Source organism: Phycodurus eques, chromosome 20, assembly GCF_024500275.1.
Source record: "Phycodurus eques isolate BA_2022a chromosome 20, UOR_Pequ_1.1, whole genome shotgun sequence".
NCBI classification, from domain to species: Eukaryota; Metazoa; Chordata; class Actinopteri; order Syngnathiformes; family Syngnathidae; genus Phycodurus; species Phycodurus eques.
This window is the reverse complement of record NC_084544.1, coordinates 12,225,001-12,249,861: the sequence shown is the minus strand read 5'-3', so window position 1 is coordinate 12,249,861 and position 24,861 is coordinate 12,225,001. Positions and strand designations below refer to the sequence as shown.

General features: G+C 39.7%; 1 protein-coding gene across 2 annotated transcripts in view; it reads right to left on the bottom strand.

Annotated features, from left to right (window-relative positions):
• samd12 (sterile alpha motif domain containing 12) overlaps positions 1–24,861 on the bottom strand; it is a 91,548-nt gene that overhangs the window by 58,640 nt on the left and 8,047 nt on the right. The window contains exons 2-3 of one of the 2 annotated variants that reach the window (XM_061665312.1): positions 14,147–14,355; positions 5,247–5,376 (exon numbers count right to left, since the gene is read on the bottom strand). In XM_061665312.1, coding sequence (XP_061521296.1) covers positions 5,247–5,376; positions 14,147–14,355 — 339 coding nt within the window. The remainder of the gene's footprint in view (positions 1–5,246; positions 5,377–14,146; positions 14,356–24,861) is intronic. The other variant, XM_061665314.1, reaches the window with a different exon arrangement.

The window sequence follows — 24,861 nt, the reverse complement described above, 5'->3', positions numbered from 1 at the left end:
CTGCGCCGGCGCAAGCCACTTTGATGAATGGGACTGCAAAGTGCATGAACATTCACACAACCACACACAATAAATGTGAGATTCAGAATAAAATGCAAATTGAGGCATACACAGACACTGATCTTACATTAGGTGCTATAACTCTGCCTTTGGCGTAATTGTGCATGAAGCTACAGTATAACGTCCTATTTGTAAGACATACAAATATAGCTTGATAGATACAATTGACTTGCTCTAAAAAAAAATGTAGCGCTGAGGTTGTGTGTTATTGTGCTCACTAAAAAACACATCCTATATAGAATAAACAGGTTTTATTATTATTTTTTTTTAATGTTTTTTTTTTACTTTTAAATCTACATCCAGACTCACAAAAATATTTTATTCTTCCTGGACCATACACTACCATCACATGAAGTTGCCAATATAAATTGGTTCTGTAGTTTTTGCATAATAGTGACAACGATTAACTAACTAATTACCAAAAACAACAATAACTTCATATCACAAAGCTCTGGCTTGACAAAATGCTCACTATCTGATCTGATATACGGCTTGTCATTTTATAAGAACGATCTATTGGACATTATATTGACAGTTACAGTATTTAACAATTTAATCTGTAGCTAGGTAATCCCTCTGTTGTTTTGGTCCCCTCTGCTAAGGACACATTATCAGAGTATGTGAAACATTAATGTGAACGTAAATAAAGTGATTTCTATGGTGGGCAGGCATATACTGTAAATGCTGTTATTTAAGAACAGCAATCTTAAATCATCTGGATTTATGGCCAAGCATAGATTTATTAGGTGTTTCAGTTTAACATTTAAATGCAGTAGAAGATCCATTAGTTATGGCAGAAGTCTGCACTCTCCCACTGTCCTTGATAGCATAGCATATGTCACCTTTCATTCTCTGTGCCACTCATCAAAAATACATTTTGTACATAGCGTGAACCGTCCAGTGGATGAGGAGATTACCACCGAGCAAGCAGCACGGTACTGGACTAAGTGACGGGACTGCAAAGGAACAAAGATCTTTATAAAATCTGCAGTGTGAGTGGCTTAATGCAGACCACCCTTCATTAAACCACCAATCTTGCTAACTATTAATAATTCATGATACACTCATGACATCAAACATCAGTGTATCACATGGGCAGGGTTCTGTTTCCTTTAAATCACCGTGTAGGGAGAAATACTGTAATTTGAGGAGTAATGACTTTCAGTTCAAACCAAGTCAAATTAGAACTTGAGTGATTTACCCAGCAAAGGTGACTATCACTGCTGCACGTAAGTGTTTGGATGTTTTTAGATCTTTTCATATGAAGTCACCAAGAGATAAATCTAGTGACAAATAGTAAACAGATATGCTGACGTGCTAACTTGACGACATATACATTTTATTCTATAAGTATGTAGAGTTGCAATTGAGAGACGGGTGAATCCCTCTCTGAATGTTCTGAACTCCTGCTTCGATGACCAGATCATGCTGCCTGGAGAAGGTATGGGTGGATGTCGCTCAACTTCCCAGATTTTTCTCAATGACAAAACTAATTGATACTCAATCAACAGCACCTCTGCCATTTTTGCCTTAACTGCTTCAAGAAGCAATTACCGTAATTTCTCATGTATAATGCGCATTCCCAACCAATCCTCCAAAATTATCAAAGGTCAATGGTACGCATTATACATAGGTATAGGGAAAAATGGGAAAAAACCTTGCCCTTTTTATAAATATATGCTGCTATCTAGAGGTTATGAAAAAGCTGTACACTTTCATTTCAAAATGCCACCGCCCCCTAGAGGTTATGAGAAAGGTGTACACTTTTATGCTCATATGCCACCGCCACCTAGTGGTTATAAAAAAGGTGTAGCCTACATTTTCATTCCAATATAACAGGGGTATGTATGACTGCAGATATGTACAGTTGTGCTCATAGGTTTACATACCCTGGCAGAATTTGTGAAATATATATATATATTTTTTTTCCCAATATGACTGATGACTGAACAACCATGATTCATTTCTTTATGGTTATGTTTGGTTTAATGCTTTAATGCTTTTCTGAAATGCTTGACCGTTTAATTTGAACCCTATTAAAATAAAATTAAATGTGTTTTGCCTGACCCTTCATGTGTTCTTTAAAGAATTGCACCCATTTTACAAATTCTGCCTGGGTAATCAAACATATGAGCACAACTGTGTTTTATCATTTACTAAATAAAAGTAGGGCTGTGAATTTCAAACTAAGAGCAAGTAAATAAACAGAAGTATTATGTGTTCAAATAAAGTGCTTAACTTCAGAATAATTCTTTGAAAAAAAACCTAACAAAATACAGATAATACTTAATGTTTTGATCATATGGGTCAAAGCAAAATCATGCATTGTAAAAATGCATTATACATAGGTAGAAGGGTTTTCCAGAATTTGAAGGTCAACTTTGGGGGTGCATATTATACATGGGTGCGCAAAATACACGAGAAATTAAGGTAATCATAATTCATTCACACAATCAACAAAACATTTAGAAATTAATGATTTAAATAGATAATTATGCACAACCCAACTTTAAATTTTCAGAAAAATTCTGAACTTGTGGCCAGTCAAATCCAGGGCACAGACTGAAAACCATTCACACTTTCAGACAATTTATTCTTCTATTAACCTAAAATTCATGTTTTTGTACTTGGAAGGAAGCTGGAATATCCAAAGAAACCCATCCAAGCACGTGGAGAGAAGCAAACGCCACACAGGAGGGCCCAAGCCAAGAGTTGAACCCAGAATCTCTCAGCTATGAGGCAAAATTGCCAACCAATTCATCACTGTGCTGTTATAAAAAATATACTGACCTTATTCAGAGTCAGTAATGTTTTATTTATTGTACAATGTACATGAGATGGATATTCAATTAAGAATAAGGTCAGTTATTGCTAGTAACTAATTTGTCCCTTTGGCTTTCTTCTAATTAGACACATCATGACACCTTTTGCAGTGATTATAGCATGTACAAGAAAATGTGTATTTAAGTAATTTCTCGTGCCTAGTTATTCCTTTACAAAAACAGTCCAGGTCTTGTAATTACAACAGATTAGAGGCTAATATGTAATTATGCCTAATATGCTTTAATGCATTTTTAATGACATCTGGGTGTCTCTGTTAGGGATGGGAGGTAAAGATCGAGGCAGACGAAGCGGAATGATGGAATGCATTGATTTCTTGGGAAGCGGGATCAGGATATGTGTTGCATACTAAAGTGCTTTGCCAGTGCTTATCACGAATATGCAACATACATGCACATTCATAAAATGCATTTTAATCAGGAGTCCTATGTTCTGTAAATAATTTTTTAAAAAAAAGTCGTCTTATCTTAATTACTGCATGCAAACAACCACTCATCTGTAAACAATTAGCCATTGCTTGTATGGTTGTAAAGCTATGCTTTTTTTGCCCATAACAATGTATCATTTATTTCCCCATTGTTTGTGACAATAGAGTGTAGAAGTGAACAAAAATGCTTAGTTATTTAAAAGATTGAATTATAGCCTGGATTTTTTTTTATTGTGTTCAGTTAATTAATCCTTGTAGTGGAGACAAACTGAATTACTTGCAGATTTTAGAGCATAATATTATCTGTTAATTGCAAGCAGGCGAGTGTGTGTTTGTGCGTGTGTGTGCATATGCAAATATGCATAAATGGCCATGTGCATTTAGTAGCCCTTTTTATGTTCCTGCAACATCATTATACCGGAATAACAAACCCAGGTCATTATGTTAATACAAAGTTATGAAGCTGAGCTCCATTCATCCAATCTAGTGTAATTCTCTTGAGAAATTATTCGAACATGAGACACTTTTTTAAATTGTATTTATTTATTTAAAATAATGTTACATTACTCCAAGCAACGTGCACTAGTTCTGTGCACAGGTGTAAAGCCTACAAACGCAGACAGCTGTGCCCTCTACAACAATGGCTTGTCCCCTAACACATGGTGCATCCTATATTTTGCCAGAATGTATTTTATTCTTTTTATTACAGATTTGTTTGCTAGCTGACTTAAAAAAAGGGATGTACATAAAATGTCCAAATTGCTGCAGAGTTGAGGGAGATTAACAGGCACATCATGATTCATAGTTTCAGACCATTTGCCATAGAATGCCAAATGCCACTCTGTGCAAGCATAATGGTGAAAATGCATTAAGGGCAAAACGGGACTCATCATCATTCTGCCACCCTTCATGACCTCAGAGCGATTTTACGCTGTCAGACCGTCACTGAATCGAGGAGGCTCTTGACGGCAACAAACAAACAGATTAGCATGATCAGTCGCGCTCTGAGAGGTGGAGTGCATGGCAATTAACAGTCGTCTGTTGCCATGAGGACCAAAGTGTTGCTCACAGCAGGGTGACCTTGAGGATCCTTGTTGGGAAGATGATTGACATGGCAAATGTCAGTGGTAACGTTCTGACTGGGGAAATGGGGCTCCAGGTGGTAGATGGTAGGCGCACATAGAAAACAGTGATGTTTTGAATGAGATCTGGCTTCAGCAAGATGAAAAGTGACATATGCAAAAGGGTTGCTTGTTTCAAGATTTTACGGTTGACTGGATATACAAACTAATACTCATGGTTTGGTTGGTCAAAATGCCATTTGTGTTGCCCTGCTATGCTTGCAAGCATTTTGGGCATTCACTCTCTATACTGCGGGTTGTACTGTAATCGCACAGTAATTTGTGTTAAATATACAGCACAGTAAAATATCTTGGCGACAATCATCACCATCATCATGAAACAGCGACGCAATAACCAATATATACTGTACACAAACACCAGTTATTTATCAGATTTAGCACCATTCATACCTGCATGACTAATGTTTTAAAATGGACTTGGGCTTCAAAACGTACACATAAAGGAGTGGCCAGCAATGTATGTTTTTCTCATCATGTAACAATAGATAAAAAATTCCCCACTCCCAGTGTTATAAAACGTGTTTTCATTTCATTTCATCCACAGTATTGACGGTACAGGGGAGAAAACTAGGATTAATACATTACTAAGTACAACTCATCAATAAGCGCGCGACTCTTCATACTTAGACAGCAACGGTATAAATATTGGATGGTGGTACATCAATACAATATAGTGACATAACAATACATGACAATATTAATATTTTGGCTGAACTTAGATGCATGAGCACCATTAAACCAGACCTTGTCAGGACCACGCATGTGTCATGGGGTACCTGTGATGTCATGTTGTTTGAAGGAGTCGCTGTAGATCTGATGTTGATTCGGACAGTGTTTCTTCAGCCATTTACAAACGTCCTGTTGGGTCCACAGTGCCACTGGTTTGGACAGCTTCACATATCCTGGCTGTCAGAAATAAACAATGTCAAACGTGTTACCACTTGTCGTAATTTTAGAATGCATGCATTTGACATACTGTAAATCCTGTGATGAAGATAGTTTATTGTAATTTTTATTTGGGAAACCTTGAGCTTAGTGCGATAGAAAAACATTTTGCAACTACTGTAAATTGCAATTAAAAAAAAAAAAATTGTTCAAGCTTGTCTCACCAAAAATGTAATCGGTTCAGTAATTTCAGGGCCCTGTTGCTTTTTGGCTAATCCTGCAGTTGCCACAAACACATAGAGTAAGTTTTGCTGCCCCCATTATTTGTATAAGAAACCTTCGGAGCCCCCGCCCCCAATATGTCATAGGAGGTTGTTTACGATTTGAAGATATGCTACAGGTGAACTGTCATCAATATACTGCACCTCAAGGTGTCAATTTGAAGACACCGGCCCACGCCTACAGGTTGCGTCACATCATTCCGTCAAACATGCACAGAATTCCAGTGACATTCCACAAAGAAAACAGCAAGCTTTTTTGAGAAAGATCAAGTTTCAAGTATCAAGTACGTTAACATTGACATATGGAATTGAGATTTATCTGACAAATCAAAGCACATGAACAGTAAAGTAGTCTACAGAACAGTAAGCCTGTGCCACTTGGGAAATCCATGGAATACATTGCATTCATATCCATCTGTCAGACGTTTTGCAAAGAACACAGGCAACTTTATACAGTATGCCGTATGTTGTACTAAAGGTGTTGCATTCATTGCACCACCCAACACATCCAACCACACGCACACAGGGAGAGATGTCAAAGTGATTTGCACAATTGTTATTCATCTAAAGTTTACAGTCTAATTTAAGATGACTTTTTAATTGGAACTTGATTGATGAACAGCATAAACAATTGGAAATTGCCCAATGGGATACATTGTGTGTTGTGTGGTCTCGTTTTGAACTCTTTTCACAATTGAATTGCAAGAGTAATCCAGTGGTTCACTTTGCTGACTTGCTTGAAGCCAGCATGGGTTCAGTTCCTACTTAGCAATGATGGGAATACTATCTAAAATAGACAGATGGTTGAATTCCAACACATTATGTACCATATTCAACTTAACTGTAAAATACAGCAAAGTAAAAACTATGCTTAGCTGCACTTCTTCTCTTTCTGTCAATTAACATCATTTAGAAGTTTCATGTTACTGGCTTGTTTGCTGCGAGACAAAAATAATAATTATTATATTTCTCTTTAATACAAAATACATAAACACGTGGACAAAAAAATTGTTGGTTGTTGTTGGTTTATCACAAGTTAAAGCAACCCAACGTGTCTCCAGCTCTTTTCTAAACATATCAACCAATAATAACGCATTCTATATTCTTAAAATGTTACAATCTGGAGGTGGCAGCATCTTTACTTGCTACGCTACCCGAATCACTCAGCTAAGACTGCTAAGAAATAATTCCTTGCCTTGATTTCATATAATCATTTCCACAGACAGAATACTCAAACAAGCGCTTTTCTCATTCTCTTGGTGATCGTTACAACCTTTACATTTGAGAGAGTCCCGGAATTAAACAAACACTTTATTACGATGGGTTGCAACACTGCACATTTTACAACATTGTACTTTGAACAGGCAGCACAGTCAAAAGGATTGGAGTGTTCTGCCAACGCTTTTGGTTTTAATTGCGCAGCTACTACGATGACAAACAAGCAAGGAGTGATTAAAATTTCACAACCACTACCTTCCACTTTAGCCTGCCCTCTGGCTGTGGTGCGGTGTGGCATACAAATGGAATTCTATCGCTCTCTTCTCCATCAAGAGTGTCGACTTATATGTCCTGGCAGTGTTTCTTCTTCTTTTACTTCCAGGCCTCTCTCTGCCATATTCAGTCCCTGTCAACTCTATTTCACTCGCCCTCGCCATATTTTCCCTCTCATTTCTTCCACAGAGATCTCACTGAAATGGAAAACCTCACTCTCTCCTCTATGTCATTCCTTCCTACTCGCTCTTCATTTAGAATCATAGAAAGTGGAATGAGGATAAATCGGATGCTGATATTGGCATATACTGCATTTCATCCACCTAATTTGTAACTTCTCTTGTATAATGTGCACCCATGTATAATACGGACCCCCAAAGTTGACAAATTCTGGAAAACCGTTCTACATATGTATAATGCATTTTTTCAATGCATGATTTTTCAATGCATGATTTTGCCCATATGATCAAAACATGACGTATTCTGTTAGTTTTTTCAAAAAATTAAGCTAAAGCACTTTATTTGAATACGTAATCCTTTTTTTATTTGCTCTTATTTTGAAATTCACAACCCTACTTTTATTTAGTACATTAGAAAACACACAGTTGTGCTCATATGTTTGATTACCCAGGCAGAATTTGTAAGATGGGTTCAATTCTTTAAAGAAAACATGAAGTACCAGGTGAAATTTTTATTCCAAAGGGATTAAAATTAAACGGTCAAGAAGCATTAAAGCATTATCATTAAACAAAACATAACCATAAAGAAATTAATGATGGTCGTTGTTCAGTCATCAGTCATATTTAAAAAAAAAAAAAAAAACAGATGTGATCTGCGGGCCAATTGTTTGACACACAGGAGCCAGTCACAAGGAGGAGTCATGTCATATAATCTTTGACAAAACTCCTTTCAACTCCGCATTTCCTTGTGTCTTCCCTGTGATTCCATCGCTTCCATCAGATACCTCAAGCGCAAAACCCTCTTTTAAATACGGAGGTCTCCACCACTTTTAAACCTGTTGCCACCAGCACATGCAATCTGTTAAGAGTGAGTGAACACACAATTTAGCGCCTGCTATTTGGGATCTTAGGAAATAAGATATCCTATATGAAGATCCTATATGAGGAACTGCGGTATAGTAGTCTGTATTCCGAGCAGGAAGGCAAAGTGACAGATGGCCAAACGGAGCGGGCAGGCAGGTAGGCGAGGCCGCATTGCACTTAATGCGATTGCTTGGCAGCTCACATCGCTGCTGATTCTGCAGGGAAGTAAGGGCACGCAGGGTGGATTAGGGGTGGGGGTGGGGAGAGGGGGCGGGGTAATGGAGGAAGAAACCGCATTTACCATTAAACACAGCTCAACTCAATGTTAATTAACCCCGACTAGGAGCCTGAGGCAACAAAAGGGAGAATTCAGAAAGAATGAGAGAGAGAGTAAAAAATAAGTGTGTGTGAGAAAGTGGAGTTTGGTTGACAGAATAAAAAAGTGAGAGGAAAAAGACCGGTGTGTATATAGCTGCACTAACGGGCGTAAAAAGAGGAAATAAAAGAAAACGCAGGCGCTTCACAAACAGATTTGACACAGGAGACTCATTTTCCATGAACCCATTTGTGAGTCAATGGCCATCTGTGTTTTACATTCTACTCTGATTCAGCCCATAGCAGCGCTCCTGGGGCTAGAGGAAATAGGTGAGCTTGTGCCATGCTGCCAGCTAGCAGTGCCAAAGGGTGGGTAGAAAACATCAGCAGGAAGGGAGCGAGCGAGAGGGAGAGGAAAAAAACAAAAATAAAAAAAACAGGAGCACAATCATGCACAAAGAGCTGTGCTCAAGACTGCAGGCCAATTAGAGGTTTGAGTGACAGAGCAAGGGTGTGAGAATGTTCGAATGTACCATGTTCTTTTTCCAAGTTTAAAACATTTGGAAACAAGCATACACATAAAACATAAGTGGCAAATTGGTGGCAAATGTGTAATTTAACAAATATACAAATAAGGAACATAATTACAGACACAAAAGAGAACTGCCAAATGTGCTCCAACATAACATTCCCTGCTGTGTTGTCCGTGGCTTTAATTGACAACTAAAAGCCCAGCATGGCTCACCAATATTCTTCATGTTACCTTAGCAACGCAGCAAGGACAAGCTAAAAAATTAAAGGCAAGAAATTGCAGTGCCTTGGGGGAACGCACAACCCTGACATGAACTGGAGATTGGTGAAATAAACATCCACACAGTAATGACTGCAAACTATAACATACACAATGGAGCATGTAATTGCGCTGACTGATATGCATTTAAAAATCCAATATGGACGTAGTCAGCTAAATTAATCAAGAGGCAATCAACTCCCTTTGTGGGCGCATGTGATTCCGAATTAAATGCTCTGTGTGGCTGAATGTTTTAAATCGGTAGTGGCTTTGAGCAGAGTGAATTGGATTGCAGACACTAAAGAACTAAAGAGGAGGTGCACAGAGTGTGCTTTCAAGTTCCAAGTTCAATGTCATAATGGTAAAAAGTAATTGACTTTGATGCAAAGAGATCCTTGTGATGAAACACACACACACATTTTGCAAAATGAAACCATGATAGGGGTTTTATTTATGTACATGTAAGAAAATAATTAATAAAGACAGGAAAAGCAAATACTTGACAGCTTACATTTTTGAGGATGCTTTCAATTGAAGTCTAAAGCAAATGTTTTAAAATATTTCGTTATACAGCGTTTCCATGCTATACCGCAGTTCACCTATTGTGGATTCAGTGCATTGCGGATTTTTTTCATATTTATATCGCGCATAATTCGTCATATTGTGGGATTTATAGTCTAAACTGTAATTTATTTTGTGGTAAAAAGTTTCCTAGCCTAAAACATTAAAACAAAACAAAAAAATAATGAAAACACAAATTACAAGCAACAAAATGTACAGTACTACTGTGCATTACGATATGTTTAAGAGTTTAAAAGGTGTTTATAAGAGTATAGTAGAGCTTAATAGGAGTGTGAGGAAGATTAATAAGAATTTGGGGAGGTTCATACAGCTTTAAAATACGTATAAATAATCTCCCCAAAAATGTATTATTAAATATGGTAGCTACTTCGCAGATTGTATCTATTGCAGGTGTGGTCCCAAAGCTAAGCACTACAATAAACAAGGGATTACTGTCCTAAAAATAAATAAAACAAAATAACTAAAGTCACTGGTGTTGTAGTGCTACATTCGCCTGGCAGCTGGGTTCAGTTTCCACTCAGTGGCGGTGTGAATGGTAATTTGTCCGTCACTATATGTGCCCTGTGACTGCTTGATAACCAGCCCACAGACGAGTCTTGCCTTTCGCCTGAAGTTAGTTGGGATAAGCTCTGGCTACTTCCGACAATGAATAGGATCAGGCGAAAAGAAAATGGATGGATACAATATAAACATAATCATATACAGATGGGCACGGTGGTCTACTGGTTAGCACATCCACCTCACAGTTCTGACGTACCGGGTTCAAATCTGGCCTTCTTGTGTGGAATTTTCATGTCCTCCCCGTGACTGGTGGGTTTTCTGCAGGTAGTCCGGTTTCCTCCCTTCCGCCTAGCTCAGCTGACTGGGCGAGAAGCACGGTACACACCGGACTGGTTGCCACAGTGCACATATATCGTAGACAACCATTCCCATTCACACCTATGGAATCTTCAATGAACCTCGTGTGCATGTTTTTGGAATGCACCCGGACGGAAACCACACAAGCATGGGAAGAACACACAAACTTCAAACATTTGAGACCAGAACATCTCAACTGTGGGGCATCTTAATCACTACACCTAAACCTTAGCTGAAATGTTATAGTTCACCGAATTACAAATAATTATTTTTGATGCCAAATAATACTGTACAGTAGGTAAGGAGGATTTTTTTTTCTACTAGGTTTAAATAACAGACAGTATCATCTCTACATGTACTATACCCTTAAACTCCAATCATATGACTCAAAAACCAAACTGAGATATTTCTTTGGAACACTTGCATAATAATGATATCAATAGAAGAGCTGTATCAAATACTCTGCCTTCGCAAAAATAATAATAAGTATTGCATTGTACTGTGAGCGGTTTCTATAACGTTTCATTCAATTAAATAAAATATTAGCAACAGCTCTTATTTTGATGCAGTCCATTTCTATATTACTCCCACAACAAACATTGTTAAATCACTGAAAAGGTCAATCAAAAGTGAGCATAACATATTTGCCATTATAATTACAAAGGCAACAGAGTACTTTTATGACAGATTCTGTCTTTAATATAATTATATTGTGCAAGTGTTCATAAAGTTGACTTAGGACGGTGTATATAAATATGCATTTTTCTAATGGTGTCATTAAACTGTGAGGTTGATAAAGGTAGTGCTCCCTTCGCTATCTACTGTAACATACTACAATACAGTAGTATAGTTTTAGAGTACCCTCTAGTGTGATGCATTAGGCAGTGCAGCTCTTCTGCTGCGATTGCATGGAAAAAAACTGAGTGGAGTGTTGACTGAGTGAGTGTCTATTAGAGATATTGTCATCGGTCTGATCTCGTCCTCGCAGCTAATTATCATCCTTGCCAAAGCTTGCTTTCACCTTTTATTCTTTCCCTCTCCATCTCACTGAGCCAGAGCTGGCAGGAGATGAAAATCACACCCGTTAATTAATCTACTATATGAAAGACTGTGGATAGAAATGGAAAAAAAAAAATGCATGTGAAAGTGTACATATGGGTGACTATAACACGCAATACTGAATACGTTAATAAACCGTTTTATTGGAGATGAAGATTTACAAACTGTGCCAAGCGAGGACCAACATAGAATGTGCACAAGACTTTTTCGCACTTTGTTCAGAGAAGCATATAAGTGGGCTTGGTACCAATCCAGAAGAAAGACAAGCTCCTTTTGAATTTACATGACTGCTTCATGGCTGTCTTAAACTCAACTCCAATCCCTGGCTTAGCCTTGGTGTGTAGGTGTACAATTGATATAGAGTACTAGCACATTATTTTAAGGTCAGCCACACCTGCAGTGCTAAGATACTACTAATGATAATAATAGTAATAATCTTTAGCAGCATGTATCAGAGCCTGTTTTTCTATACACTAAACAATAAGTGCACACCCCTGGCAGCAGGTGAAATCATGCTTATCATGTTTGCCTGGAATCTCTGCTCTGGTGTTCCTTTGCGGAGTTTGCATAATAATAATAATAATGAGTGTGAATGGTTGTTTGTTTATATGTGCCCTGCGATTGGCTGGCGACCAATTCAGGGTGTACCCCGCCTCTCGCCTAATAGGCTCCAGCACGCCCACGAGCCTTGTGAGGATAAGCGGTACAGAAAATGGATGGATGGATAATAATAATAAAAATACAAATAAAAATAATACTGCATTACATGTAGATAGCGCTTTTCTGGCTACTCAAAGAGGCTTTACAATGTGCAATGTATGTTCTCCCTGTGTTTCCATGGGTTTTTGATCATAGAATATCCAAAGAGAATATATCCATACAGAATATCTGTTTTAGTGCTCAGGCCAAAGCCATGTCAGATATAAAAATATTGCTTTAGTGCCATCTAGTGGCATCTTGTTGCCTACCATGTATGTTGAACTGATTTCATTTAGTCAGGCCATAGCTTTTATAAAATAGAAAAAAGAATGGTTTTTTTTGCCACCGTGTTGACACCTTTTTGTGTGAGTGTTAATTACTCTGGGATTTCTGCTATAAATGGCAAGGCTCGGTCCCTCATCCCTGTAAATAGCGGAGGTTCACTGTATTTCGGTTATGACAAGACTCAACCCTGTACACATGGAAATTAGTTTAAGTATCGGCAATGTTTTTTTTATTTTTTGTATTATTATTTTGTATTTTAGTGTTTATACATATATATGTAGAAAAAACAATTAAAAAAATATATATATATATATATATATATATCTACGATTTTTTCAGAGCCCGAATACAATAATTTTTAAAACCGGGTCCCTGGGTAAATGCATTTGAAAACACTGTTGCTAACAACATCTACTCATATTATTACCTGAGACCATAATGTGGTATTATCACTTCTTGCGTGACCATGCCCTAACACCGCCAGCAACAACACAACAATTGTGGATCTCCGTGTCGGATGTTCTTCACCTTGGCGGTGATCTGCGCTCGGTAGACGTTCTACTTCATCGTCCGTCCACACAAACGTCTCTTTCCTTGGGCACTTTGGATTCCCAGCCCTTTTCGTGAATGTTTATTTACATAGGCTTCTTGTGATTCTCTGATTAAGTGACTTTTGTGGCAGCTTTACAGCACCACTTCAGGCCTAGCATAGATACTAAAGCAGGGCCATTCAACTGGCGAACAACGGGCCACATTTGGCCGACAAAAGCTTTTCATCTGGCCCGCCAAACATCACCCAAGTATTCATACTATTCTGTCTTTTTAAAGAGTGGCTCTCTTTATGATGTACTGCATTTCAATAGTACTGGACTACAATGTTTCAGCATCTTTGTGGAGACACACACATTCCTTGAAATGATTCACTGTTTATGAGTAACTTCTTAAAAGAAATGGATTGGCTCCATTTTCATGTGGACATTGCCTTGATCAATGTAACGCATACCTTTCTTTTCAGCACTGTCCAAAAGGATATCTTTCGTCAACATTTCTCATTTAGAAAATTGTAAACACATTTGAGTGTAATAGATACTGCAAGTCTAATGCAAATCTATGTTGGTATTCTTATATTTAAACGAGACATACAGTATTTTCTGTCCACAATTTAAAACAGTTCGTTGGTTTCTTAACAACACGAGTGTGATATGTTTTTGTCAAAATACTCTGAGAATTATATTACACTTCGCGAATACACGGTCAAGTGCAGTATTTGCCGCTGATCATAAGCGAATGCCAATGTATGCATCTAAGAAAATTCGATGCTTATTTTTTGGCTTACACAGCAGCAGGGGCATCACCCGTAAGTAAAATGATTTTGGATGGTCCCTTACCCGTGTGAGTTCAGACTCGGACACGGAGCGATGTGGTGGCAAACGATGCTGAAAAACGGACGGGCTTATGTCATGGTAGCTCGGACTGTCGTCATCCAGCAGCGCCAGTGGGCCATCGACACACTCCTCTTCTTCATCCAGCTGCGATTCAACGTCTTCTGGGTACATCTGGTGGTCGATGCCATTCTGGCTCAGGTTGCAGTGAACAGCTGCGCAGGTCGGAAAGCGCACATGAGTTAGTGGGGAACAGAAGGCAGAGTAGAAGGAACGCAAGTCAAATTATAAGACTGTCATGGTAGTAATAAACAACATGTTGCCATAAAATTAAAACCCTAACTTTCCTAAATTTTGAATGTATGCCGGCGGCACGGTGGGCGGCTGGTTAGAGCGTCAGCCTCACAGTTCGGAGGACCCGGGTTCAATCCCCGGCCCCGCCTGTGTGGAGTTTGCATGTTCTCCCCGTGCCTGCGTGGGTTTTCTCCGGGCACTCCGGTTTCCTCCCACATCCCAAAAACATTCATGAATTGGAGACTCTAAAATTGCCCGTAGGTGTGACTGTGAGTGCGAATGGTTGTTTGTTTGTATGTGCCCTGCGATTGGCTGGCAACCAGTTCAGGGTGTACCCCGCCTCCTGCCCGATGACAGCTGGGATAGGCTCCAGCACGCCCGCGACCCTAGTGAGGAGAAGCGGCTCAGAAAATGGATGGATGGATGGATGGATGAATGTATGCCATGCATTTGGTACTTGGGCCTAGGGACTTACCCAACTTAATCCATCTATTAACGCTACCACTACCACGATGCAATCAAAGAAACCAACCAACAATCCATTTAAAAAAAAACAACACACAATATAACAGCACACGACTACATCGTCTGGAATAGTTCAGGAACAATGTTTATCTAATAATATGATAAAAAACAAAACATTACAAGAAAATATATCATAGACACCAGTGATGCTGATTATTAAATGTATTAATGTGTGCAGATTACTACAGTCTGTCACATATTACTGAATTACACATTGAATTTATACATAGTTGTCCATGCCTCACATGGAGTTAGTGTGCATAGAACACATGTCACAAATTCCCCCAAATTGTTCCTTTTCTTTTGTATAGATAACGTTCTGATAGGGTACAGAGGTATTGGAGGATGCTTGCATTAGGTCCACTTGCACAAACTACGTACGATATTTGGCCTTAATAATAATAATTATTATTATTATTAATTAATAATTATCCCTATGGGGTGCTCTTGAAGAGACATAACCTGTTTGAGTTTCTTAAATAAGGTCAATAAGTATGAACTCAAATCACAAACAATCATAGCAGTTCAATTAATTCCTGCAAATAGCAGTATTATTAAGTAATCAACCTTTTGATGCACAGCCCTTTTTAATGCAAAACATGGGTCCAAAATACTCATTCGTATTCATTTCCCATGTTATTTCATGCTGGTTGAGTTAAAATGAAATTTGGATTGTGCAGCTCTCTGAATCTTACCACTAGATGGCGACAAACAACATCAAATGGCAACTGTGCACAGGACAGTATAGTTTTTGATACAATCGCATCATGGTAAAATCAGGTATATTTGGTATGTTCCATAAATAAAAAAAAAAACTCAAACAAATAAAGATCCTACTGTACCACGTTATACATATTAAAACCCACGTAGTGTTTGGACCACAGTTCTTGATATCTGAATCTGGATAATCAAACAACCACTGCAGCAGTCGAGTTATTTCTACACGGGTCAACACCTCCTCAGTGAGAAACACTGAGTTGGGTCCACCTGCACAATCTAGGGCACCCAAAATGAGAAATGATGTTAAAAATTCTGCTTTTTAGATTAATACATTTATGATGGTGTCTATCAAAACTTAGCATTGTTTTTACAATAAGCAAATTAGGGTGAGTGTTAAAGTATTATTCCAAGCTATTGACAATACAGCGGATAGACGATTCAAGACTTCAAAAAAAAAAAAACTTTAAGGACCAATGGTTTATTGTTCAATCACTGTAAATTGTAATATTATATTTACTATAATTTTGAGGCATATGATGACATGTATGTCAGGTTTGACAGAGAAAAGGATCTATACAGATTGGCCAGACAGAGGGATAGAGATGGGAAAGATGTGCAGCAGGTTAGGGCGATTAAGGATAGAGATGGAAATGTGTTGACTGGTGCCAATAGCGTGCTGGATAGAGGGAACGACTAATTTGAGGAGTTGATAAATGAGGAAAAGGAGAGAGAAGGAAGAGTAGAAGACAAGTGTGGTGGACCAGGAAGTAGCAATGATTTGTAAGGGTGAAGTTAGAAAGGCACTAAAGAGGATGAAAAATGGAAAGGCATTTCTGTGGAGGTATGGAAGCATCTAGGAGAGGTGGCTGTGGAGTTATTGACCAGCTTGTTCAACAGAATTCTAGCGGGTGAGAAGATGCCTGAGGAATGGAGAAAGGTGTGCTGGTGTCCATTTTTAAGAACAAGGGTGATGTGCAGAGCTGTGGAAACTATAGAGGAATAAAGTTGATAAGCCACACAATGAAGTTATGGGAAAGAATCGTGGAGGCTAGACAGAAGTGAGTATTTGCAAGCAGCAGTATGGTTTCATACCAAGAAAGAGTACCAGAGATGCATTATTTTCCTTGAGGGTGTTGTTGGAGAAGTACAGAGAAGGTCAGAGGGAGCTACTTATGTCTTTGTAGCTCTAGAGAAAGTCAATGACAGAGTAGCCAGAGAGGAACTGTGGTACTGCATGCGGACGTCTGGAGTGGCGGAGAAGTATGTTAGAATAATACATGACATGTACGAGGGCAGCAGAACAGTGGTGAGGTGTGCTGTAGGTGTGACAGACAAATTTAAGGTTGAGGTGGGACTGCATCAGGGATCAGCCTTGAGCCCCTTCCTGTTTGCAGTGGTGATGGATAGGCTGACAGATGAGGTTAGAATGCAATCTCCGTGGACCATGATGTTTGCTGATGACATTGTGATCTGCAGTGAAAGCATGAAGCAGGTGGAGGAACAGTTAGAAAGATGGAGGCATGCACTGGAAAGCAGAGAAATGAAGATTAGCCGAAGTAAAACAGAATATATGTGCATGAATGAGAGGGGTGGTGGGGGAAGAGTGAGGCTACAGGGAGAAGAGATAGTGAGGGTGGAGAACTTTAAATACTTGGGGTCAACAGTCCAGAGCAATGGTGAGTGTGGTCAGGAAGTGAAGAAACAGGTCCAAGCAGGTTGGAACGGGTGGAGGAAGGTGCCAGGTGTGTTATGTGACAGAAGAGTCTCTGCTAGGATTAAGGGCAAAGTTTATAAAACAGTGGTGAGGCCAGCCATGATGTACGGATTAGACAGTGGCACTGAAGAGACAAGAGGAAGCAGAGCTGGAGGTGGCGGAAATTAAGATATTGAGGTTCGCTCTCGGAGTGAGCAGGTTGGATAGGATTAGAAATTAGCTCTTTGGAGGGACAGCCAAGGTTCGATGTTTGGGAGAAAAAGTTAAAGAGAGCAGACTTTGATGGTTTGGACACATCCAAAGGAGAGATAGTGAGTATATTGGTAGAAAGATGAAGAGGATGGAGCTGCCAGGCAAGAGAGCTCAAGGAAGACCAAAGAGAAGGTTTATGGATGTAGTGAGGGAAGACATGAGGGCAGTTGGTGTTGCAGGAGATAGGCTGTCATGAAAAAGGATGACACACTGTGCCAACCCCTAACGAGACAAGCCAAAAGGAAAAGGAGATATTTGCTATAATATCCATCCATCCATCCATCCATTTCTGTGCCGTTTCTCCTCATTAGGGTCGCGGGCGTGCTGAAGCCTATCCCAGCTATCATCGGGCAGGAGGCGGGGTACACCCTGAACTGGTTGCCAGCCAATCGCAGGGCACATGCAAACAAACAACCATTCACACTCACACTCACATTCACACCTACGGGCAATTTAGAGTTGTCAATTAACCTACCACGCATGTTTTGGGGATGTGGGATGTGGGAGGAAACCGGAGTGCCCGGACAAAACCCACGCAGGTACGGGGTGAACATGCAAACTCCACACAGGCGGGGCCGGGGATTGAACCCAGGTCCTCAGAACTGTGAGGCAGACGCTCTAACCAGTCGTACACCGTGCCGCTTGCCAAAATATATTTATTTTATTTTTGTCTCACCAGGTAATAGCACAAACACAGCCATGACATATGAGGTGCTACTAAAAGAACATGCACTTTTTCAGTTTTCCATGCCGCACCCTTTTTGAAAGGGACAATTAGCTGTAGACTTCAGACGACAGGCAATACAAAGACTTCGGAAATGTAAAGAGCTTGTGAGTGTTTCTGTCTATTTGTGTCCAAAACAAAAACAAAAGCATTCCATCCATGTTGTCTGACAGTAGCTTTTCACTTTAACTAAGATTAATGCTGGTTATGCGTTTGAATGAGAAGACGACGTAATAGGCGATACAGAGACCATTACAAAAAAAAACTAGTACAGATACTTACAGCCAATTGGCTGATGTGCAAATATATGTTATGACTGAGTAAGAGTTTATGACTTGACATGACTTCGTTCAACCCAAATAATGAATTAAATAAAATAATGAACATAATAAATAAATGAAATAATGAACAAATAATGAACTCAAGTTGCTTGAAATTTAATGGGGAATCGACTCGATTGAGTTTTGCCACAGTTACAAGGGACTTGCTTGAAACATGAAGACTTGAGAGTTACTTGTGACTTGCACAAACACGTCTGTGATTTACTCCGTCTGGGAATTGAACGAGCAGCCTTCAGTTCCAAAGCCCAAGTCTCTACTGTTACACTACCGCCACTACACAGCTCTCCTGTGTAGAGTTTGCATTTTCCCAGGGCTTGCGTGCGTTTGCTCGGGGTACTTCGGCTTCCACGCACATTCAAAACAGATTTAGGTTCACATAGGACAAGCTGCATAGAAAATGGATGGCAGGAATAAGAACACTGTGACAATGTTCCATGTACCTAACGGTTTCCTGTTTGATTTCTCTGACATACAATAAGCAAGGACAGAGTAACCTCCCACGATAGGCCATTATTGTTTGCCTTTGACGGTGGTCTGAACTCTACTGATTGCTTTTGTTAACTTAAAACAGATCGGCACTTGAAATGATGCAGTCATACCTAAAACGTGGCTGGAGTGTGAGCACTGAATGACATCTGAAATATCATTCCTTTCTAACGTTCCATTGCACCCTTTTGTAGAATTGCAATAAAGAAGCTTCAGCTTTGGATCAATGAAGCAAATCACATTCATTGATGTATAAATCAGTCAAGGATGAAATAATTCTTGTTCTGTCAGTGTCGGACAGCTCTTCAATCTTGCTTCCAGCTGGTGTTCACTGAAGTGTGAATCAATTGCATCTCCTCATTTTTTTAGCTTTCAGCTAGTCAGCAGAATGTGAATCACATTACAAGAGCGTCTACCCATAAAGATGCCCAATTTATGACTGAAGATACGTTTACACTTTGTTCCCGGAGACCATGGTAGGCCAGTTTCAGGGCACCATGGACAAAACGGGACTCGTCAGACAATGCAGGGGGGCGGGATGGGCAAACATGTCAGGCCAGTATTTCCATGGATACACGGTGAGTTACGTAAACTGTCAAAAAATCTGCCGTGGCAGTCACAATGCAGATGAGAACACTAGTAGGACATAGTAGAACAGGGTTAAGTACGTTTGAGAGTTGACCGAAAAAGAGAAGAACTCTACTTGGGCTACGTTATAAGCATAAACTGGGTTTCGATTGAATCTGTGATGTGTGATATTGTATGATCTGTTATTGCATTAATGAATTACATGTGGATATGGATGTCCCGCTCTCTGTATTAGTCAATGCAGACATGCAGGCTTAATAACTCCTGATAGAAACAGTACCGCCCCCTGGGGTCACAAACTATGATCACAAATTCTACCAAAACCTAGTTTACACTTTGAACGTAAGTAATAAGTTCATACTATTAACTTAAGTGTTCTTCTCTTTTGCTGTCAAACTCTTACACCATAAGGGACATCAGCCAATGGGTTCACAAATTCAGATGAGATTGTTTATTCATGGAGTCTTTTAGAAAAAAAAAAAAGAAGGGTTCCCCTATATCATGCATGTCAAACTAACTTTTCTCACTGGGCACATTGTGGTTAAGGTTTACCTCAGTACATAACAACAACATATACACAACAAATTGATGAATAAGCAGTTATGGTCGAGGATAATAGTTTATCAAACTATTGATCAAGTTACTGTAAAAAAGGGTTTGATAACGTCAACAAAAATGTTTGCAATAGCTCAACGTTAATATTTACTACATGACGATTTGAAATTTTGTTACAGATATCAGCAAGAATCATGGAAGTTGACGTATATGATTTGCTTTTTCGGGCCACATAAAATTATGTGGTGGGCCAGATCTGGCCCCCGGACCTTCAGTTGAGCCCCCCCCCCCCCCCCTACACCCACCCCGACAACAAAAATAAAAAATAATAATAATAAAAATGTAATGACTGACCAGTTGAGCAGACTGAGCCCCCATCTTTGAAGTAAAGACAACTAAAATATTCAACGTCCACAAAAATTCTGCCAACCCAAAGATGCGACAGTGCCACCTACTTTTGTGATTTATGGGAGGATACCAGGTTTTAGCATACTGGGATTTTGCTTTCAGGTGTTAAACAGCTGGCGACAGGTAGACTCAAATCATTGAAGGGAAATGGCAAGCATCAGGTCTGTTTGCATTCCAAGTCCTTCAGCACAGGACCAGAGGTTTCATTGGAGAATACACACAAGTGAGCAAGGTTTTGAACGCAATTGAAATGCGCAGCACGAACCATTGCTCCCTCTTCACTGCTTCCCCTCTCCTCTCTCCTCCAGGCTCACTCTTTCAACCCTTCTCTTCACCACGACTCAAATGAGGAGATTGTGATTGATATACAATCACACCAAAGGAGAAATTACAGTCTTCCTTTAAAAAGATCAGAGACCTACAGGTATAGCATGACGTGACTAAAGACGTACAGAAACAGATGACAAGATGATGACAGGAATTAAGGCTATCAAGAAAGATGGAGGACTGTTGTATTGTCCTCAATTCTATAATGAGACGAATGGGCAGAAGGGAGGGGCAATGAAATGTTCTTTTTCTAAATCAGCAACGGTTACTATAAATAGCACCATTACATTCATCCCTTTCCCCACCCTGACATGCGCTGTGTGAGCATTGAGGGGGAAGACAGACGGGGGGGCCTGCCTCCTTTTCATCATATTTTTTCCAATGAGAGAGATTTTATCAGACACGTGAAGGTGGATTTGATTAATGTTACATCAACAAACACCAGCCACCTCCACTTACAGCATATGGCTTGAAACAATGTTAAGTGTTAATGTGAAGTGTTAAGTGCAGACTAAATATTTGTGAAACATGGACTGTGTGATTTTTAGAGCTGAACCACGGCTTTTTCTTTCCACACAAAAACAAATTTGATTGACAATGCCAAATATACATTACTTTGAGCAGTTTTTTAATATTGTGGCTGTCTGAGAGGTGTTGACCACAGGTTCTACACTATGGCAAAAATTCAACGGGTCAACAAATCAAGAGTTACAAATGAGTGTTAATCAGGCAGCAGGCTAACAAGACAACACATCGCATGGGATGTTTTACTTACTTATGTTTTACTTGTATGACTTAATATCGAGGTGACACGGTGACCGACTGGTTAACACATCTGGCTCACAGTTCTGAGGACCGGGGGTTCTAATCCCGGCCCTGCCTGTGTGGAGTTTGCGTGTTCTCCCCGTGCCTGCGTGGGATTTCTCCGGGCACTCCAGTTTCCTCCCATATCCCCAAAACATGCATGGTAGGTTGATTGAAGACTCTAAATTGCCCTTAAGTGTGAATGTGTGCGTGAATGGTTGTTTGTTTATATGTGCCCTGCGATTAGCTGGCGACCAATTCAGGGTGTACCCCGCCTCTCGCCCGAGGATAGCTGGGATGGGCTCTACAACTGCCCCTCATGTTGTCCAACTACCCTGTGTCAACCGTCGAGACTTTCAAGTTCCTGGGAATTACAATCTCTCAGGACCTGAAGTGGGAGACCAACATCAACTCCCTCCTCAAACAGGCCTAGCAGAGTCACATCTCTGTCAGGCCAATTATACATTACTCGTGCACTCACTGTAGTAGTCTCGCCACTCTGCACTACTTGCATATCTTTTGTTGACCAATACTGGCTGCTCGTGCTTGAGAAGTATCTGCACCATTTGCACAATTGACATTGTTCCAGATTATCACACTACTGGTCACTTTAAACTGCATAAATTTATTGACGTCTGAGCTATTTGCACAATGGTCACTGCACCAGACTATTGTTGTATTATTCATTTCAAACTGCTCTAAATTGCTAGAGAACTCGGCATCCATCATTTTGCCAAGTCGTTGGTAGATTTCGTGGAGTATTGCATGCATAAAAAATTACTTTGGTTGTTGCGGACAAGAGTGTGGCATTGGTTCAAGCATGTTGCAATGCTTTTGGTACCTGTATCTGGGATTTTGTTTTTTGAGCAATATCATGCCAATACAGTGATAATGTTGGTTAGTATAATCACAATATAAAATGTTCATACCGTGTCATCTCTAGCTACTATATTTTGAGTACATTTTTAAAAAGGTAATGGCAAGGGATTATTGCAAAACAAATAATGATCAATGCAGAGATTCTGTCAACAGAGTTGTGCTCAAAATCTTGATAGGAAAAAGATCTTCCTTGCATCTCTGAGAAAAAAATATTTTTCCCTTCTATGAGAAATAGAGACAAAGTAAGTCAGTGAGTCACAGCCAGTGAGAAAAGACAGTCAAATGGCCCAGTTCATGCACAAACACAGATGAGCGAAATATAAACTGCAGTTAACTCTGACTGACTTTGAAGTACGTATTCCGGGCATAAATGCACTCTGCTTCAAAGACAGGCAGCACAAAGGCTACATAAATAGATTGTCTAGATTTAGAACTGGCCTGTCTAGATTTAGAACTGGCCGGCACGGTGGGCAACTGGTTAGCACATCTGCCTCACAGTTCTGGGGACTGGGGTTCAAATCCCATCCCAGTTTGGATGTTCTCCCCGTGCCTGGGTGGCTTTTCTCCGGGCACTCCAGTTTCCTCCCGCATCCCAAAAAACATGCGTGGTAGGTTGATTGAAGACTCTAAATTGCCCGTAGGTGTGAATGTGTGCGCGAATGGTTGTTTGTTTCTATGTGCCCTGCGATTGGCTGGCGACCGGTTCACAGTGTACCCTGCCTCCCGCCCGAAGATAGCTGGGATAGGCTCCAGCAGCCCGCGACCCTGGTGAACATAAGGGGTAAAGAAAATGAATGGATGGATGGATGGATTTAGAACTGTGCAATGGTATTTTTTAAAATATTTTATAAGAGGAACAAACCTCACTCTAACGGTGACCAAAATAACATGTGAGCGCAAAGTTCTGAAAGTTCTCAACCCAAGTGTTACAATAGTGTCTTAAGAGATTCATAAAAGCACAGGCATTTTAGTACCCCTCATTACAAGAAGGATTAAATCATCTATATTCGGAATGTTACATGACCAAACCCAGAAAACTCATTAGCGGACTTCCTGTGTATCAGAATCAGAATCAGAATCATCTTTATTTGCCAAGTATGTCCAAAACACACAAGGAATTTGTCTCCGGTAGTTGGAGCCGCTCTAGTACAACAGACAGTCAATTTACAGAACACTTTGGGGACATAAAGACATTGACAAAAAACAATTGTGCAAAAAGATGCAGAGTCCTCTAGCACTTAGAGCAGTTTGAACGACTAATATTGCAATAGTCCGGTGCAATGACCATTGTGCAAAGGGCGCTGAGACTTCAAGGCGTGTATGCGGTTTAAAGTGACGAGTAATGCGATCATCTGGGACAATGTTGGTTGTGCAAATGTTACAGATACTCCTCAATCTGTGTATGCCACAATAACTAGCATATCGGTTTGATGACATAATGGTTTGAATCCGAACTTGCTCAAAATGTTGTATTCTTAATGGCTGGTGTCTTCGGACAAACGTTAAATACATGAATATCATTTAGGTATACAAATATGATATGACATATGTAAACACGAACAAAGCCTAAACATGGGACATTGTCATGTTTGGACACATTTTGTAAAACAAAACATACAATGCGGAAGTTTAACGTTCCTACGGGGGCTTTCCCACCATCGTGATTCACCATTTAGGAAGTGCTTTGCTTTGTTTTGCCGAATGTATAAACTGGTTGCTCATATACCCTGAGGCACCTGTGCTTTGGGTTCCAGTTTACAATCTTCTTACAAAGTTCACAGCTCTTGACATCTATTTTATTTGTGTTAATTACAGTTAAGTCTTAGTTAGAAAGATCTTAGTTTGTCTTATTTACTTATATTATTAGCCACAGATTTGCACCGGAGTGATCAGGGCTTCAATTAGTTGTTGCTTTGACTGTGTGACATTTTAACGAACATTATCACGCTAACCACTAAATGACCGAGAGCCAAATTTTAGTAGGTAAGTGGTGTATAGACGGAGTGTGTCGTTTTTGTTTAAAGTTGAAGGGGGAAAAAATGGGTGTGCAGTGTGCTGCCAAAGATCCATAGACCATTATTATCATTAGTGGCAGGTGAGGCTG